General features: G+C 44.3%; 1 protein-coding gene across 2 annotated transcripts; it reads left to right on the forward strand.

The window, feature by feature from the left end:
• The first annotated feature begins 192 nt into the window (after positions 1–192).
• LOC135700137 (protein mesh-like) lies at positions 193–17,759 on the forward strand. Of its 2 annotated transcripts, XM_065220552.1 has the most exons (11): positions 193–723; positions 13,068–13,675; positions 13,746–13,883; positions 13,941–14,533; positions 14,597–14,773; positions 14,842–15,868; positions 15,939–16,068; positions 16,137–16,425; positions 16,484–16,671; positions 16,754–17,101; positions 17,168–17,759. In XM_065220552.1, exons 1-11 carry the CDS (start codon positions 369–371, stop codon positions 17,494–17,496), a joined length of 4,182 nt encoding a protein of 1,393 aa, XP_065076624.1. In that variant the 5' UTR covers positions 193–368; the 3' UTR covers positions 17,497–17,759. The 2 variants fall into 2 exon arrangements, with proteins under 2 accessions (XP_065076624.1, XP_065076623.1); XM_065220551.1 differs by having other exon boundaries at positions 16,754–17,759.
• Positions 17,760–20,753: the final 2,994 nt, after the last annotated feature.

The following is a 20,753-nucleotide window of genomic DNA, read 5'->3' on the forward strand; positions in this document are numbered from 1 at the left end:
CTCCCCAGTCCCAACTTACTCAACAAAAACAAAACGCTTCGAAACCGCGCCCCGGCAATGAATTCCGCGAGCATCGAAATTCACCTGATGTACTAAATAAAAGCCCGATCGCTTATCTTATCTGCCAGCGAATCCAATTCAGCGACGGGACTTGGGAAAACTGGAACCCACCGAACGAACCACTCAGTCTACGCGTAGACAACGCCCCGTACGGAACGAAATCGAACGGAACTCCGCACGCTCCGTTCGCTGGAATCGAGATGTGGTAGTGTGATAAGATAAGAGCAGGTGGTGAATAAGACTAGTTGGAATTTTCAGGTGAAAATTTCGAAATTTAGTTATTGGAAAAATCAGTGTGAAAAGTGAAAATGCGGTGGAAGGTGCTATTGCTACTGTTCTGTGCAGTAGCGTTACTAGAAAGGACAATCACGGTGCAGGCAGCAGCAGATGGGGAGGATGACGTCACCGAAGAAGCTGGTGAAACCGAAGACGTCGCTGCCAGTGGGACCGATGACGTAGAAAAGGAAACGGAACCCGTGTCGACTCAGGACGACGAAGAACCGGACGACGATAGTGAGAACGAGGATACGCGAGTGGATGAGGATGCCGTCGAAGTGGATCCTCAGGCCTCCGGGAAGCCCGAGGGCAAGAAGGGGCGCTACCAAAACTATGACTATTTCATCTCCAATTTGGATACGTACGACGAAAACTACAACTGGGAAGGTAAGTTTACTTGGCACACTTTCGATTCAGTTGCCCTTTTTCGGGTGTTGTTCGTAGCTAGTGAGCAACATTTGCGGTGTTATCTTATCGTATGTGCAAGGTGTTGTATGAAGATAGTCAGTTACCGATTCGCCCTGAATACGGGAATCATACCTGTCGGTCGGTTCGGCACCTACTCAGTGTTGGTTTTTGTGACTCAAATCGATTAGATTACGGCAGCGAAGACCGCTGAGTCCGGGCTTGGCTAATTTGTATCGTCGTCGTCGTCGTCGTCGCTGTCTGTTATCAGGCCAACACTGAACGAGACTTTGATATGTTTCACTTACGATACGCGCGCGTTGCAAAGTGTTTGGCAATGTTTGAACGGTGATAAGTGGTGAAGAGTGTGGTATGCTGGAATAACGGGGGTTAGTCAGTGCATGGATTGATATAATGTTTGCCAGCAATTGTGCGGAAATCGAATTGCCCATAGTGATGCAATTCAGTTCTGACCAACTGTGTTTGCGTTGGGTTTATTGATTGATCGTTCGGATGGGAGTTGAAGGATTTGCTGTGCAATCACACACGGCTCGATAGCGAAGTTGATCGTTGCACGCGCTCTTCCACCACTGGGATTGAAACATTGAAGGGGGGGGGGGGATTCTATCGCCTTGACCCTGGTCAAATTTATTTGCTTGATTTCCGTTGCCATGAGCCCCTGGGCCTGACTCTGCTGCAATGTCCTGGCAGGTCCCAATCCAGTGCTAGCTTGCGGATTTCAAATCCAGCCTTTCGTAGTGTATGGCCCACCCACATCCACTTACGTTCTCGAATTTCTGCTGATATCGGCTTCACATGATGTAGACGATGGAGCTCAGAATTAAAGATACAGTTGTGAGGGTACCAAACATGAATTATATACTGCAGGTATTGAACAACTCTACAGGTAGCACACTTCTTTGTTTCTTAAGTATAATACGATTGAACCGAATAGATCCCTAGGTTAAATGGGTGATTACTAAGACAAAAGCATTTTTCCTGGATCTTGAATATGGTTTTGCGTTCGAAGTTTTCAAAACTAGTCTATTTTTTAGCTACCTTGAAACCTTGTACAGGACTTCATTGGATTGTTCTCAAGCATTTCCTTTAGAATAATTTCCCTTCAGAGTGCAGCATTCAGAATAACATAAATTTAAGATTATCTTTGAGAATCCCTTGAAAATGTCAATCAACAGTCTCTGTGAAACACTGAAGCTTCTTCCATTTTTTTTTTAATTCACTGGAATTTTCCTTAGAATTCCCATATAATTCACCTCAGAATTGGGTTGTTAATGGGTATTGAGGTAAATTCATATTCGTTATCTTCGTAATCCAAAATTTCATCAATTTTGGTACGCTGGAACTATTTAAAATAAGTACGATTACATTATCAAAAATCACCATGTTACCGCCCCTTGGTGGGACATTTTATGGGAGCGAGATGTCAACGAATAGATTTAGTCCCAACGATAAAAAATTTAAATCTTGATTTAAAAATCGAGATGAATGTCTACGGGATCGATAAAAATATCATTGTGATCAGAAAACAAAGCTCTATCAGATGACGTATAAAAATCGGAATATTTTTCGAAGTTAAACAACCCAATTGAAATATTTCTCAGAATCAGAGCTGATAAAAAACATTTCAGTGCCAACATTTCAAATGGCGTAATTGCTGTCGATTTCTCGCATCTAAAAGTTCAACCCTCTAACATAACAATGCTAACTGGTAGAGGCCTCCCTTAGCTTAGTCGATAAAGGCGCAGCTACAAAGCAAGACCATGTGGCTGGGTTCGATTCCAGGTCCGGTCTAGACATTTTTCGGGTTGGAAAATTTCTCGACTTCCCTGGGCATAGGAGTATGATTGGACTTGCCACACAATTATACCAATGCAAAAATGGTACAAGCATCGAAAGCTCTCAATTAATAACTGTGGAAGTGCATCTAGAACACTAAGTTGAGAGCACGCAATAAGCTAATATGCGGTATGCAATAAGCTTGAAATGCGAATAAGAAGAAGAAGAAGGACTGGTAGAGGAAACATTCATCTACCTGTTGGTGTCATTATTTTTCATGAGTGAGCTTTTATCCGCGAGAAATCGACGGCTAAAGCCATTGTTTACAAATGCAATTACACCCCTTTGAAATGTTGGCACTGATTTCTTCTACACTCAAATAAGCTGAAAATGCTGGCAACCTTTCAAGATAAACCAACTACCGGCATGAATTTGAATTTCGGCATGACATCATTCTTTTGATCAAGGCAACCGCTGAGTTTCGAAGTCAACATTTGATTTTGTTCATTCGTGGATGGGTGTTCATTATCGCGTTTGTTGTTGTCAAATTCGTCTTCATCTTGATCGGTCTGATTTTGAGCATCAAATGCAAAAGGATTATTAAGGCTGTGAACCATTTTCCGAGTTAAATTTAACTCGTGGTTAAAAGTGACATTTCGAAAGTTATTTTCTATGTTCAAAAATCCCCGTGCTGTCGATCGACCGGTTTTCGAGCCAAGGTTGTCAAAATTTAACTTCTTGTCTGTCAGAAATATCCACGCTCGGATATCAGGGTTAATCAATAACTTTCCATCTGTCAAATTTTAACCAAAAGTTAAAAAAAATCCACCAAATGGTTCAGAGCCTAAATTAAAAAGCAGTAGAGCCTGTGACTAGGAGCCCGAACATAAACTTGACGTTGGACCGCGATTGGTTGGTGAATTTGTTTTTAGATTTGATTCTTTTAATTGTTCAAATATCTGTAATTTAAACTCTATATCAGAAAATCAAGTACTTACCTTACCAATCAGGCTAAGGCCTTGTTGCCCTCTGCCGTCCGAAAAAGTCGTCTCCACTCTACTCGATCCATGGCCACACTTCGCCAGCCTCGTAGTCTGCGAAGCTTCCGCAGGTCGCCTTCTACTTGGTTGATCCCCCGCTGCGCGCCTCTTCTTCTTGTTCCTGTTGGGTCACTTTCTAGAACCATTTTCACTGGGCCGTCGTGCGGCATTCTTACGACGTGCCCAGCCCACCGCAGTCGCCCAATTTTTGCAAAGTGGACGATGGATGGTTCTCCCAGCAGCTGGTGCAATTCGTGGTTCATTCGCCTCCTCCACGTTCCGTCATCCATCTGCACTCCACCGTAGATGGTACGCAACACCTTCCGTTCGAGCATAGGCCGTAGAGGACCACCGGTCTAATCAGCGTCTTGTAGACAGTCAACTTCGTGCGGTGGCGAATTTTATTCGACCGGAGCGTCCTCCGGAGTCCAAAGTAGGCACTTCCCTGCCATAATGCGTCTTTGAATTTCTCTGCTGGTATCATTTTCGACGGTCACCAGTGAGCCCAAATACACGAACTCATCGACCACCTCGATTTCGTCACCGTCAATCTGAACTCGGGGTGGGAGGCTAACATTGTCTTCCCTAGAACCTCTTCCTTTCATGTATTTTGTCTTTGATGCGTTGATGGCAAGTCCAATCCGCCTAGCTTCAGCCTTCAGTCTGATGTACGTTTCCGCTATATATATATATAGAGGTGTATATAATTCTGAAAGAGGAGTGGGGAAAGTGGGCGGTCAGCATTATGTTTGGAGAAGAACAGGATTCTGTTTAAAATTTGGTGAGATCAAAGGGTTGGTCACTCCACACAGTGTGACACAAACAGATTTGGGTACACTCATTGGCACAGTTTGGCACCCATGGTATAAATTTTCATGATCGTTGAAGTTACTGGCAACGCTGGACTATTTCAGCGCCTGCGCAGAGCGTGTGTCAAATCATTATTGTTGGCACAATCCAATGCACCAATTCACCATAGATTCTGCAAAACCGTGTTGGATTCCCCAGCTGCGAACATCCTAATGCCTGTCCGAAGCAGTACACCTTCAATAGCAGAAAATACATAAAAACCAGGGCAATCAGTACTGCGCTAAAAATGAGAGAACAGCTGACCAAATCAAAACAATCGAGCTACCAGGACCAGGGCAATCGAAGTTATTCATCGTGAAACCAACAGTCTTGACAAATTCATCCCGGGAAATCTTGGAATCGGTTTTTATCCCCTCGAGTTTCAACCGAGCAAACCACCATTGGGGGGAGGGGGCTCGTTGTTCATATATTTTGTAACTTGTCAATGGTTTTAATTTTGATGAGAAGGGTGTCGTCCCGAAACAAGGAAGAGAAACAGGGGAAAAAACGCCAACGACGAGGACTAGATGGAAGTGAGAGTAGCAACATCGGCGAACACAACCGCATCGGCAATCACTTTTCGCATTACTCTTCGAATGCATCCGCCTGCTTCCCGGTGACACCGCCAGCCTTAGCAGTAGGAACATTTTCCTCGTATTCTCCAGTGTCACCGTCTTCAAACTCGGATGCAACTTAACCGCTTCCTCACGTTTCTTCTCGTTCAGTTGATACAATATTTTGGCTACCTCGACAGTACTTCGGTGTTGTCCCGGTCCACTGTTAAGAAGCGATCATCTCCCGATCATCGATCAGCCGATTTAGATCCCCGGAAGAGATTCTCCCGTGTTCGATCGATGTCCAGCTACTCGTTTTCATCAACTTCATTGCCAACAATATTACTTTCCAAAATGCAACGTCCGGAGGTTGGAATCAATAGTGTGAGCCCGTTCCAGCGATTGAAATATCAGCAGCGGCTGAAAATTTTGAATTCCATCAGATACATTTCCTTGTTGTCTTTGTTGAGCGTTCGGAGAAACTCGATCGCCATCTCGAGGGGAGGCCGTTTGTCCGGTATCAGCTTATCCTACTGGGGTGCCTCTGGTTCTTAGCCTCTTAGTTCGGATTCCACTGCTTGTTATATTGTTGCTTCTAAACAAAACATTTGAACTTTCAGCACCGACAAACCGACATGAGTGACCATAGCAAAAACAATAAAATTTCTATCCAAAGCACACTACAGACATCTGGCTCCGTGTTCGCGGGAAATATTTAGCTAAGCCATGAACCCGCATGCAAAAGTTTTGAATTGGTTCGTGTCTGATCTATTCTGGACGAATTATTTTTATCTAGATCAAAAAATTCTATGGTTTTGACAGTTCGGATCACTGCACATTTAAATCGGCCGTTTACGATTGTCGGTCAAAAGTCAAAATTAAGTGTCATGTCGGTTTGTCGGTGCTTTCAGATTAACCGGGTTGCCAAACATGCCATTATTCACAAGCAAACAATGTCAGTCCGATGACTGGCACTCTCGGCACAGTTGCGGCACACTGAAAAAAATGTTGACGCAAAATGAGTGTGTAGAGTAACCACCCCTTGGGTGGGATCCATCCATTTAATAAAAAATAAACTTACTCCAGCACATAACATAAACTGCATTTATAAATGCAACAATATTCAACAACTAAATACGATAGGGCACCTTCTGCTGCCTGTTGCCGCGGGCATTGTGGATTGCCCAGGTATCCGGTTCAAGCTTGAGTTGGCTGCGGCGTCCCTTCTGTTCATTATACCCCTGAATAGATAGTGTGAATAAGGACGTCTATGTGATGATTTGCTGTACCTGTTGTGGTCATTAGTACATCCTTTTCCTTAATCTTGTTGAGGACGCCTTACCTTGCCTCAAAAGTTATCCTTTTTAAAGTACGGACCTTCACAAGAGCATTAGATTTGATCAAATTATTCGCACTTCTATTTGTCCAACGCTCCCAGCTGGGTGAAGGGTAGATGACACATACACACATCTTATAAAAGTTCAGGGCGCTTGTATTCATTTAAGGGACCTTCATTGAAGTTTGATGAAATTGGGGACTACCGTACATCCCAAGAAAAAAAAATGAAGTTTTATCGTGGTTTTAAAGCATTCTACAAGTCGAAATCATAGTCTTAAGAACCCACACAAAACCCTTGTTGTTACTTGGAATATTCAGTAAATTTCAAAGAGAGCTTCGAAGAAATTATATGAGAAACGTTGAAGAGCAGCAAACTTTGTAGAAGTTTAGCCAATTACGTACCCAAGTAAGAATTATGGTTTTAAGTGGGTGAAACCTTGCTAAATCTTCCAATGCTACTTGGGTAGCAATTCGAGGAACTTCGTTAAATTTCATAGACGAGTAGGGAATATTATAAAAATCCAGAAAACTTCGTTGTAGATCGAAAAGCTTTTAAGAAGCTCTGCAAACTTCGTAGAAGTTCAGGAAATTTCGTAAAAGCTAAAAAAAATCGCTAAAGTTCAACAATTTTCTTGAAACGTCAGTGATCTTCGTATCAGTTTGGGGAGCTTCGAAGCAGTTTGTCAGCAGTTACTTCAAAAAACTCAAGGAACATTCTGGAAGATTTGGAAACTTCATTTAATTTCAATGAACTTTCCAGATATTCAGGAATATTCGTAGAATAGCTTCCGGGTACTTTCTGAAGTTCAGAGAAGTTCACAGATGTTCTGAGATCTGGATTGAACGCCCAGTGGTCAGCATTTTTGTTTCTTTTATCATGTCTTAACAGAAATTGGGAACTTTAATAATGTTTTCAATTTCACTAGAATGATGATCCAATGGATTACTCCTGGAAGAATCGCGCATTGTCCAGAGATTAAAAAGGACTTTGGCGTTAACGGGTTAAGAGAGCTTGGGGAAAATATGGTATATCACAAGCCCTCACTAACGCTTCAACTCGTCCACTTTCAGGTCCGAGAGCCCACTGTCTACACGGAGAGCTTCGACAAAGAGATCTTCATCGAAAGCCTTCGTCTTCCACTTCTGCTCGCGTATTCTCGTCCTCCGCATTGCCACAGATGTCCACTGGCCGATGTTGTACCAGATCGTTTGATGATCACAGTTAGCGTACCCCTCGCACACTCTCCAGTTCATATTTACCACCAGCGACGCACTGCAGAAAGTGATGCCAACAACATCGTTGTTTAGACAATAGATTATACTCTCTGACCATGCATTGAAATCTCCTCTAAAGGCTAACTAAAAGTAAATTAGTACGCACAAAAAGACCTATAATTCGTAATTCAATAAGTTTAAAGTATTACAGTATTTTTAATAAAACTTCAAAGTTACAGCATTGGACGGTTAAATTTCTCCAGTTCGAATGAAATCTCGAACCTTCCTCTTGATGGAGCTCATCAACGCCCGCACAGTGGAAACGGACACGGAATCAGCGCATTTCTTCCATTTTGCCCGCATTTGCTGGATGTCCTTGACTGCCCCGCTGCTTCGTCGAAGTCGCTGCTTTGAAATTGCCCAGTATTTTTTGATTGGTCGGAATTCCGGGCAATTCGGAGGATTCTTTGGGCTTGGGGCCAAAAGATGACGTTGCCCCTATGAACGGCAATACACGCTTTTTCAGGCATTCTTCGATGTAAACATGGGATGTCATCGTCGATGATGTGACGAATGGTTCCGTTTTCAGGGCACAACTGCAAATCGCTTGCCAAATCATGGCCTTCTTCGCGAGCTTGTCGGAAAACACGAACTTAAACCTTCCCGGCACATCCCCACGTCCAGTCGCGATGTAAAACTTTTGACCGGGAAGCTGCTTAAAATCGAGTTTGACGTATGTTTCGACATCGATCAAAGTGCAGCCCTTGTGTTTCGTCAAAACCCGGTCGTACAAGAGCCTTGCACGGTTTTTGTAGACGGAATTCTGCTTCATGTGACGGTACGGATATTTACTGGCTTTGTACGACTTGTATCCTTCCCTGGCAAGGATGTTCCGCACCGTTTGAAAGTTGGCGTTGTACCTTCTGACCACATTTCAGATCGAAAGAACGGAGTTGGCTTTAAGCATCTCAACACCTTGCTGCGCAGCTGACGATCTCTGGTTCCAGTTTTTTCGTAGGTCCGCTGATTCCTTTCTACACCCAGGATTTCCTCGTAGGTTTTGAGCACTCGACAAACTGTTGTTTTCGGAATCTTCAGCACTTTAGCCAGGTTGGAACTGGACCACTCTGGATTTTCCAGGCGTTTGTGCACAATATTTTTTCTTCCTTCGAGTTCCATTTGACGTTATTTCTAAACGCGATCGACTACTTTGATCAAACTTGCACCAGTTGTTCTCTATAGAAGTGTAAACAAACCACTGTCAAAGATTTTCGATTCCCCACACAAGAGGCGGGCTAGCGGCGCGCGAAGGGCGTACCAAATTTACATTTAGTCAGCCTTTAATAACGACCGGTCTCTGTCCGATGAGCTTTTCTGTAAGTTTGAAGCCATCCATAGTGTGGTTGTTTTCATTCTCACCACATCTTCTACACAGATCTGACTTGGCCTTTGCAGTTTCCCGTCTGGTGTCGAAAGCCAATCTAGATAGAGTTGGAATTAGGGCCTAACAGCTTTTGTAAACAATGACTTCTATCGATGATTTCTAGAAATTCAAGGCTCACCCAAGCAAACCAACATCCTTCCCCTACCCGATGGTTATGTTGGTTTGCGTGGGCGTGCCTTGAATTCCTAGAAAACATCGCGAGAAGTCATTGTTTACAAAATCTGTTACGCCCTAATTCCAGCTCTATCTAGCAATGATCTAAAACTTCTCTCCAGTTGATGGGTTACCTTCAGCGAGCACACTGACCACCCAATCTTAACTTTATCAGCCTCCACCAGTTTGTTAGCTGCGGACGCCTCCATCAGCCGGATTGTCATTGGTACATCTTCCAGCTCACAGCGCATCAGCTCGTCTTCCATCGTGATCTCGTTTAGATTCTTGAATACCCCGATTTCGGCGTATTTGAGAAAATCTGAGATTTTCAAAAAGTACGCAGCCAAAAAAATCTGCTCCGACCGCTCTCACACACACTATTGCATAAGCAACAAATGTCATTTGTATCACATTGCTTTCTCATTATTCTGAAAGTCAAAACCACATTTGAGTCACTATTTGCCCGCAGGACTTTGAATTCCCGGCGGCTCCTGATTTTAAGCGCTCTTTTGGCAAATTTTCAAATAAACTATGTTACTTAAACCTTCAATCCTGAATGCCTGAATGCCGATCGGACGCTCTTTGGGTTGTACCTTTACGGTGAATAGACGGTTAGCATGAGATGGGCTTTCGCAAAAATCCATATAGCCAGCTTTCCATGCTCGGTAAAGGCGGCCTGTTTGTATGAATAACTGTATCCTTCATTGTGCTTTTTGACACTAACTGGAGGGCGTACACTGAACGAAAACATCCGCAATACTTCGAATGATTATTGTATTACTCGAGCCCTTTAACAATATGCTGTCGAATTTAGGATGATTTCCATTTGGTGAATTCGTCGTCAACTGATGAGCATCCATATGACTGTCCTCCAAATAAAGGATGATATTTATTTGAAAATTGGCTGTAAAACATACTGGGCTCACAGGATGACTTGCAAATGCTTAAGATTAGATTATTAAATTCAATTGTTTTCATTTCCATATTGAATCGCCATGAACAGCCATTCATCAGTTATACAAAAATGTAATGTTGGTAGAAGAAACATCCTTCACCACGAAATCGAAAATTTACGGTTTCCACGATTTACCAGTGTTCGCACCACCTGTGATAGCGATGGTTATCCTTCCACCTCGTTTGACTACTCAGAGCAGCAAATGACGTTCAATAGAATTATTTACATCATCGTTTTGAATGATTTGTGTTAAGGGACTGAACCAATAACAAATGCATTTCAATTTAAGATGACTATCATTCTGCAGAGAGTATTACACATTCCAACTGAAGGCCCTATCCCTTTTCATAACAATGTTCATCCTGTATTCGGGAAGAAAATCATCTGATTTCCAAACAACCATCATCCGGTTGCAGCTATCATTTGAAAAGGCGAGTTCGATGTTTCGATTTGAATGGTCTGAAGTTTCTTTCGAACAGAGGACGGTGGTTTGGTATAGTGCATGTTGTTCCATTTCCTTCTGTTCCTGGGAGAGGAAAAGGGAGGGGTCAAAATCCGAACCTCCAGGTAGTGTCAAAAAGCACAGTGAAGGATACAGTTATTCATACAAACAGGCCGCCATTACCAAGCATGGAAAGCTGGATAGCGATTCCGATCTATTCTCGCTAAATGTACTTTGTAGTCATCCGGACTAGGCTCCGAAGCAGGGCTCTACATTTTCGAAGCTCAAAAATAAGCTAAAATGTATTTGATTTTTCCTATAATAGAGGCTTTCAGCCAGAGGCTAGTTCACCTCTTTAAAAGAGGAGAGGGCTTCAAATGAGTGTTGGTTATAACATTATAACAAATTAATAAATTAACAAAATCTCATGTTTTGATAGTTCCTTAGTCGTAGTCCGGTGTTTTCGTCGTGATTAATTTATGTTTTGTTCATTGTCCAGTTTCATTGCGTGGGTCTGCTATAATCTTCTTCTTCTTATTCGCATTTCAAGCTTATTGCTTAGCGCATATTAGCTTATTGCGTGCTCTCAACTTAGTGTTCGAAATGCACTTCCACAGTTATTAATTGAGAGCTTTCGATGTCAGTACCAATGCATGAATTTGTATATTGTGTGACAATAACAATGATACACTATGCCCAGGGAAGTCGAGAAAATTTCCAACCCGAAAGATTCCCTCGACCGGACCGGGAATCGAACCCGCCGCCTCCGGCTTGGTAATACCGTGCCTTTACTGACTAGGCTATGAGGCCCCTGGGTCTGCTATCATGTGCCTTGGTTAAAACGTGTCATTGTAGCATGATGTCCATCAAATTTGATTGTAGATTCCGGAATCCTTCACGAAAGTCAGTAGAGCCTCCTCTCTATTTGGCTCGTTACAAGAAGCGTCTCGTAGATTGCAAGCTAGGCCATGAAACGTCGATATTGCTGATAATTTGGGCAGGTTGATAATAAGTGCTCTGATAGATGTACTGTACAAATTCCACAGGGATAGCTTGATGTAACCGAGCTAGTGTGTTGCTTACTTTCATGTATCAATATATTGATGCGAAGGGGATTTATTGACAATAATATTGGAGATGTGAATGCAATAATATCATTCCTATAACGCCTAGCTAGCCTGTCAGCGCGAAGCCAAAATGAAATATAAACAGAACGAAAGACAGGCTGTGGAATTTTCGGTCTCTGCTTTGCTCATCCCTTTCAATGAAAGTAACGTCGCTTCTCGAGTTGAAACGAAGCGTCATTTTGGCTATCAATTCCTTTCACCGATACTCTGTCACCTACCCTTTCAATTTTTTTAATATGCTTAATGTCCCGTTCTCATTTTTTTTAATAAATAAATATATGAATGGAACATAAATTAAACATATTACGTGTAGTCTTCAGGTCATATACGTCATGCTACCTCGGTTGATGTTCTTCATGAAAGGTGAACAGGTCAAAGTCGAGCGGTTTTTCACTCGTCCGCTTCACCGAAGCTACAAAGAAACATGAATGAAGCGACGGGAGGAAGGCATACAAACGATCGAAAATGTGTTTGCAAACGCCGACTGAGGTGCTAGAATGATGCAATGCTGCTCGACTTCAACAGAAAAAGAAAGCTAACTGTCTCTTCGTTGCATCGATTTTATGCGGCCCTGCTCCGAAGTTTCATAAGGCCACTTTGAACGAATTTAGAACGTCTTCCTTCCGAAAAGAATTCCAAATAAACTGCAACGATCTCAGAACTTGTTCGGTCTTGTTGGTGATTTGATGTCTTTGCACCTTCTTCCGAAATAAACTGGATCTTTCCTTAAGGGGGACGGGTACAGCCTCCAGAAGTCCTCCAGATTGTTCACAGGTTAATAAGGTTTAATCAAATCGTTTATAAATGTTGTGTAATCCACTTTTAAAATTCAAAGTCTTTAGGATCTACTTCGCGCTGCTGAATAAATTTATATCGGTAGAGAATGTTTAGGAGGGTTCCACCCAAGTAACTATTGTGGTTTTATAAGGGTTCTGTAGACCATGATTTAGACTAGTAGAATGCTTTACAACCTCGATAAAACATGCAATGTTAGTTGGGCAGCGAAAGGCTAGATCCTTGAAGATTCAAGCTGGCTTAAGTTTCCATAAAATTAAGCTCTTCCTCACAGAAGCATGACACATTTCCGAATGTTCAATCTGCTGCTCCAGGAAACACGACCTGATATTCCCTGTGCCTACACACATAATTATAAATACACACCCACTCATACAATGCATATTTCCCACGAAAAATCATGTGGAATTATAATCCCACCAAAGTTCCGAAGCATATCTCGCACAGGCCCAGCAATCAAATAATCTCTACGAACGCTAAGCCATGACTCACACACTTCCGCCCGGTTACTCACCCTGTTATCAGTCACCCACTGATAATTTTCGCAGAAATAGCAACGATGACCATTCGTCAACAGCACTATCTAACCGCATTACTCACTACTCTCCATTCGGCAGATCTCAACAACCCGGTTCAACCGAAGGATCCACCCAACTTCCAGAAAGATGGCTCAGCCTACACCATCACCCCGGCACGATTGGCCCAGATCCGGCGCAACTTCCTGTACCCATTCTACAGCCAGGGTGGCCCGGAGGACATCGGCGACTACCAGCGGGACATCCACGCCTCGATGCCCCAGGTGCACAAGAACTTCAACTTCCAGCTGCCGTTCTTCGGCTTTCGCTTCAACTACACCCGCGTATCGATGAACGGATTCCTGGAGTTCTCCGACCCGCCCGAGCACTACACCTATCCGCTGTCCTTCCCGATCAAGGATTGGCCCCGGCGAAACGATCCGTCGTTCATTGGAATCTTCTTCTCCAGGTGCCGGATCGGTCGGATCTACGATACGGACGTCGATCAGCGATCGCCCGGAGTGTACTTCCGGATGGAGCGTGATCTGGAAACGAGAACCGACCGACCCGGCGTGGAGATGCGTGAACGCGTCATGTGGGACATCCGCGAGGGAGTGGTTGGATCGGATACGTTCGTGCCAAAGCACGCCATCATCACGACGTGGAAAAACATGAGTTTTGCCGGCGGTATCGATAACTCACTATTTAAGGTATGCTAGGCGAAACGGTTCGGATTTTTGGAATCACTGATCACTGATGAAAATTATTCTACCATTGCAGACGAACACCTTCCAGATGATCCTGGCAACTGATGAAGTCTACACGTATGCCATTTTCAACTATGCCATCATCAATTGGTCGTCGCATACGGAAGCCGGTGGTGACACTACCGGAGGAGAAGGAGGTGTCCCCGCTTATGTAGGTTCTTTAATTCGCTCAATAACTTCAATGATTTAAGTTTTCCCATCCCAACAGATCGGTTTCAACGCAGGAAACGGAACGCAGGCCTACGAGTACAAACCGTACAGTCAGGCTTCGGTGCTGCGAGACTTGACGGGACGTGGTTGGGCGAACGGATTCCCCGGACGGCACATCTTCCGAATCGACGAACGGATCATGCTTGGAACGTGCAACAAAGATATCGACGCGGCGCATCTACCGTTGGTGTTCGCTCCGGAGTCCGGAAATATGCTGGGTGGAACGGTCGTCAACATCACCGGACCGTGCTTCCTGTCGAACACCACCCGCATAGCGTGTCGGTTCGATACGGAGGAGGTTATCGGAACGGTCGTCGATACGAATCGTGCCATCTGCGTGCAGCCGTTCCTGAAGGCGCAAGGCTACATTCGGTTCGAAATCTCCATCGGTACGGAGCGATTCAAGTGGAGAGGACGCTACTTCGTGGAAACTCCAGCTACGGCTACGGATCGGATTTTCTTCGAGTCGGACGACGTTCACCGTAGGAATCCGTCGGAGATTCGAATCACCTGGAATCGGTACAATTTGACGACGAACTTGAATGCGAACGTTCAGATCTCGCTGTGGGGCTACCGGGAAGCAACAATTCGGTAAGCTAGGCGAAACGGCCGCATTAAGGTTCCCGACTTAACAAAAGTTTCTTTTTTCATTAGCCCGGAACTGGAATACATCGACATGATCGAACCTCAGCTAACCAATACGGGAGTGTACACGATTGCTCCGGCCAACTTCCGGCTGAGAGACAACCCACGCAATGTGGATATGCAATTCGGGTTCATCCAAATCAACCTTACAAATCCGCAGCAGTTCAACGGACTAAGCGTTTCTCCGTGAGTCGTCCTGCTACAACCAACGACCTCCAGCGCTGTATTCTAACGCTCCCTCTTTCCTTCCGCAGAATTTTATGGTCCAAACCGATTCCTTTGGGTTGGTACTTTGGTCCACAATGGGAACGAATCCACGGACGAAACTGGCCACGAGCCTTGTGCGACAACTGGCTCTTGACGGATCGTTTCCTCAGAAATTTCGCCCACGAACTTCCGCTGTGTCCGTGCGTGCTGGAACACGCCATATACGACAAGGGACGTTTCCTGCCGGATCCGGACTGCGATCGGGACACCAATCCAACTTGTCTGCACCACCGAGGAGCCATCCATTGTGTACGATCCGGTCAACCATCGTCTCAGGGTTCCGAACAGCAGTGTTGCTATGACCGCAACGGATACCTAATGCTATCGTACGATCAAATGTGGGGATCGAGGCCACGCAGAAATCACAACATCGGTCAGATGCCCTGGAACGAAGCTAACAAGGTTCCGACTCTGTCCACCTGGTTCCACGATGTTCGTCCGTACTATTCGTGCTGCATGTGGCAGGATGAACAAGCTGTTGGCTGTGAAACGTTCCGTTTCGAACGACGGCCTTCTCAGGACTGCATTGCCTACCAATCGCCGGCAGTTGGCGCAGTCTTCGGAGATCCGCATATTGTCACCTTCGATGGACTGCAGTACACGTTCAACGGAATGGGTGAATTCGTGCTGCTGCGAGGTAACAATGGAGAGGAACGCATCGACGTTCAGGGCCGATTTGAGCAGGTAGCTCGTAACATCCACGGACAGGTTATGGCAACTCAGCTGACGTCGATTGCTGCACGTGGTAACACTTCGACGGTCATCGAGGTGCGTCTACGTCCCCGGGATGCCCAGTGGCGCTACCGGTTGGATGTGTTTGCCGACGAACGGAGGATCTTTTTCGATCGACAGAGTTTGAAGTTTCAGCACTTCCACGGAGTTACGGTCTATACGCCGACGTACATCCTGAATCAATCGGAAGTGGTCATCATGTTCTCGTCCGGAGTTGGGGTGGAAGTCGTCGAGAACAATGGCTTCATGACGGCGCGGGTCTACACGCCGTGGAGTTTTATAGTACGGGCAACAACGGGTGAAGTGGATTTGGAAAGATTGTATTGATTGGAGATTGTTTTTTTTTTTTTAGAATAAAACGAGAGGTCTGTTCGGCAATTGGAGTTGGGACATGCAGGATGATTTGATACGACCTGATGGCGTTGTAATAGCACCTAATCTGAACCACTTCGGAGACATTCACAACAATTTCGCAATGCATTGTAAGATTCATTATAATTAGTGTTTTTGGATTGTCGATCATAGCGTAACACTCGTTCTACTTCCACAGGGATGTTGTCGGACCGAGAGATAGAGGGTATAGGCAGAGCGCTGTTTACCAGAGAGTTTGGTAGGACGTCCAGTTACTATTCGAATACATTGTTCACGCCGGAGTTCCGTCCGGAACCGGGTCAATTCTTACCGCCCAATCGAACGCACGATGTAGAACGAGCGAAGGAATTGTGCGGTGAGAGTTACCAATGTCGGTACGATTTCGGTATGACGCTGAACAGGGAGATGGCGCACTTTACCAAAAACTATCATGCCAGTGCGATCAACATACAGAGTATGAACAATGAGTGAGTTAGCGAGCAAAATTCTATGGGCAGTTCAGTTAATCGACGTTTGAATTTCCAGGCGGACCATATCCTGTGGTATTCTGGAAACTCCCCGCTTCGGGCGGAAGTCCAGCTTCATGTTCACCCCAGGGGCTCGAGTTTCCTTTGAGTGCAACGAAGGATTCGTTCTGATCGGGGACTCCCGGCGGATTTGTCGCGATAATGGTCTATGGGACGTACCGGAGTATGGATTCACCGAATGTCTACGTAAGTATTGCATTGCAAATCCCTTCAAAAGCTTGTCAAGCCCCCACGCGTCTACTAACGAGAGATTTCTTCGCTCATCTAGGCGCTGTGTTCTATAGCCGTCGAACCGCTTGGATTACCATTGGCATTGTCCTCGCTGTAATGTTGCCCCTAATCATGTGTATCGTTTGCGGCGTCTATTGCTTCCGGAAGCGCAAGCTAAAGGATGACCCGGACTGGCGTATGCCAATTCCGTCTCGTTCCGGTTCGCGAGCCACGCTTCGCAATCTGGCCAGCGACGGAAGCGAATACGATGACCATACGATCAAAAAGGTGCGCCGGTACGACGCAACTTACGACACTCATGAACCACTGGCTGGCAAACCGGACATTCAGTTCGAGCCGAAAAAGATGGACCTGGATGAAGAAGACATTACATCCTCGGAAGGAGGTGAATATAGAGATAAAGTTGTCAATGATTTCCAATATAAGAACATGGCTGATCATAAACAACTAGGTCGTCGCCGGCTGACCTCGGGACCGGAGGACGACGTTGGTGCCGGACCATCCATGTTCAGCGGAGACACCTACCCACCACCACCGATCGAATCGCCAACGCAAGCCTACGGAGCATACAGCCCTACCTTCAGCGGCATCGATCGCAACAGCAGCTTCGCCACCGAAGAAAACTCGCCGGTCAACCAGAGAAGACCGGAAGGCTTCCAACAGCAGCCTCCTTCCACCACCGGAACGTTCTTCAGTGGTGGTGCCGAACAGCCCAATCAACCGCTCAACCAAAATGTCGGTCTGCCCCAAAGAATGGACAGCCGGTCAACCGAGGTCTAGAACCTCAAACCTCAAACTCTTCCCACCCCTTAAAACAAAAAACCCAACCATCCGACAAAGTCAGGTATTTTAACGCGACATCACGATTGAAGTCATCGTTTATTTTTACAAAATCCTACTTCTTTGCCATAAGGCCCGCACAAACTAGATAACAGTCAGTCAGCCTTTTTTTTTTTTTCTTTAGCGATAAGTCCACCAATAAGTGTGTGTATTTAATGATAAGCAACAATGGTGAAATCAATAAAGAAGATAGTTCAATGTAATTCCGCGCCGTCATGAATTTTCCTTCTTCTTTTTCTTTAAACCAGGGCCAGCATTTTTGTGCAACAGCGTCGACAATGCCCGTTGGTCTTCCAAAAAGGTGGAGCGCAAATATTAACTAGATGTGTTGTACCCATTTTTCGCATACTTTTTTTCAACCAACAGGTGAACAGGAGTACGGTGCTCGGACGGGAGGCCTCGTGGTGAGCCTTATCTTGGTGCTGATAATTCCGTTGGGGCTGATTGGGCTGCTTATCTGCCGAGGTCTGCTGCAGACGAGGATGTCGAAGGAGAATGATTTGCAGTGAATGCGACCGAGTGATTTGGGTTGTGCGCACCTCTTTCTCTACCATGTAATGAATGGCCCGAATGTGATAATAATAAAGATAGGTTAGAGTAAATCGAATAGATTATTTGATAGTATAGGTTTTTTTAGGGTGTCAAACTCTAACTACTTGAACAGTTATGAAGATATACGATTGAAGAACACCACAGTTCAGTCATTATCAAAAAGGGAATATAGCATTCGTTTTTAAACTAAGTCGAGGAATGATTGTGCCGTAGAATGAAGCCTTCAATAAACTCAGCCAGTGTATTTGCTCTGCTGACTTCGTAGACATTGTCAGAAACACGTTTGGGAAAGTAGTACACCCGATTGAAACACTGGAGTGTTTACTATGGTTTCAGTCTGACACTGGAGTCTGGAATCGTGGATGAACTCGGACTAGTCGGTGAAGATGGATCAACACCGTGACTAGGAAAGAACACAGTTCTCACGCAAAGTTCATAAGTATGGGCCTGCCTCAGCAAAACATGGATTCACAGAACAGAAGGGAAAGTGCAAACAAATCGCTCGACATCCACTTCTGTTCTGGACAATGACAAAGCTGACGATTCTTCTAAATGTGAAGGCTAAGTACACGTACTAATTAATAATAAACTAAATATCCGTCCGATATTTGTTGCACTGCAGTGCTACAGGATCACCCAATTGCTGATTTAATAGAACACAGCACGCAAAAGCTAACTTCATTTTTCGCTATGAGAATAAAAGAGATAGCAACGAGCGGCCGGCAGAAATGTCTACATTCGCGGGCGAGGAAAAGGGGAGTTTTCGGATAAGTTTTGCGCAGTGCCCCAGTGCGGATTCCAGTACAGTCAATTTTCGCTCGTTGGGCTAAACCAGGAGATGGATACGGCTGTCATATCGCTTAAGTTTGCTGCGTACCGAACATCTGCAACGTTGTCAGCGGTACAATGATATGTTTTGATGTTGAGTACGTGTATTCAGCTATATGTCAAACCCCTGGGCTAAACCCGTAGCCCACTAGTGAAAGGCTTTCGTTAGTTGGGCTGAGCTGTCAAGCTGAAAATTCGTTGAGGGATACACCGATTGTTTATTATCATCACAATCCTTTAGAAACTATCTAAATTGTACATACATGAGCCCCTCAAAAATGAATCAGCACTGTCAGAAATGACGTTTGACTTCGATTGAGGTTGGCTACAGCCATTGGTGTAGCTAGAAAAAATTTCTGAAGGGGGTCTAGGGGGCCTGCTGCATTTTTTTTTGTTTTGTTATTGAGCTAAACTACGGTTAAACATAAACTCGCGAAGATGCTTTTCAATTAAGTTGCGTTAAGGCAACTTGTTTTTGTGTTTTTTTTTCTGTGACCAATAATATGACATTGAAGTTTACTATTATTTTGATGGTGAAACAATAAATTTTAAGATATTTATTTCATGACAACGATTGGGACCTCGATTAAAGGAGCCTCAAAAATTCACTGATTTTGAACAAAAATGATGATTCCATGAATTCTGTAACTAGCTTTTTTTTTAGATTTGGAATATTTCATCATCAATTAAATCTCAGACATAATAACCAAAATTAAATTCTGGCGGAAACATGGTAAAGTGCACACAGAATAAATTTCATACATTTAGGACGTAGGAAATGTTCATGCCCAATTCTTAGGCCCCAATTATGTAAGTCGAGTCGAGCGTCACTCGACTCGACAGACACTCAACAGGACTATTTTGGTATTATGCAGCAGTCGACTCGACGCGACGCTGTCGAGTCGACGCGATGCTGTCGAGTAGCTCGACTGAATCAGTCACTCGTCAGGTAGTGACTCATCTCTCACTCACATTCTGTCGAGTTGAGTTTGTTGTAATTTTCCCGCGTTAGCTTACTTGGTGTGCGACATTGTAGTGTTTTTTCTACAAATTTTCTTAACGAGGTAAGAGCTTTAATGAAAACCCATTAAAACTACCAATTACATTACTGAAAAATATCAATTGTATAAAAAAAAACACTACTTCCAGAAGTACGGTGAAAGATGACAACTGTTAAAAAAAACCACCTCCCGTCAGTTCGAACGGCTCGTAGAGCTGATGAAGGAGAATTCGGACATTGCTAAAGGGTTTTGTAAAGTAGGAGTGAGCAAAGCCGACGTAAAACAAAAGTGGATTGAAATCGGTGTGGAACTGGATGCATTAGGGCCACCATATCGCACTGGATCAGATTGGCAAAAAGTAAGTAACATATCCCACTTTGCATGAGTAGATGAAATATCACTCAATACCACACTAGTATATTTGAGATTCATGACCCAGTCTCTGCTAACTTTTCCCCTCTGCTTGGTTTGTGTATACCCGAGCCCAATACTCTCTTCCCACCATATCGCCAATCAATGTCATTCTTGTTCTCTACTTCCGCTTCCATTTGACTCTTCCAGTTCCATCAGCATTAGCATTTATTAAATAGCAATCGATTTACTATACAATTTTTTTCAATCCTATTTCTGATAGGTTTGGATTGACATGAAAGGAAAGGTGAAAAAAATCCTGGCAGATAACAAGCGAGAATTCAAAGCAACAGGTGGGGGTCATAACAAAATCAGACAACTCACCGCGCTGCAACAAGAAATTGATATACTTCTCAGTATATCTGCCAATATGAACCCGGCAGGCAATTCATTTGGGTGCGATCG

The sequence above is a fragment of the Ochlerotatus camptorhynchus genome, unplaced genomic scaffold (genome assembly GCF_037179485.1).
Source record: "Ochlerotatus camptorhynchus isolate MF236.1 unplaced genomic scaffold, CSIRO-AGI_Acam_v1.1 ptg000129l, whole genome shotgun sequence".
Taxonomy (NCBI): Eukaryota; Metazoa; Arthropoda; class Insecta; order Diptera; family Culicidae; genus Ochlerotatus; species Ochlerotatus camptorhynchus.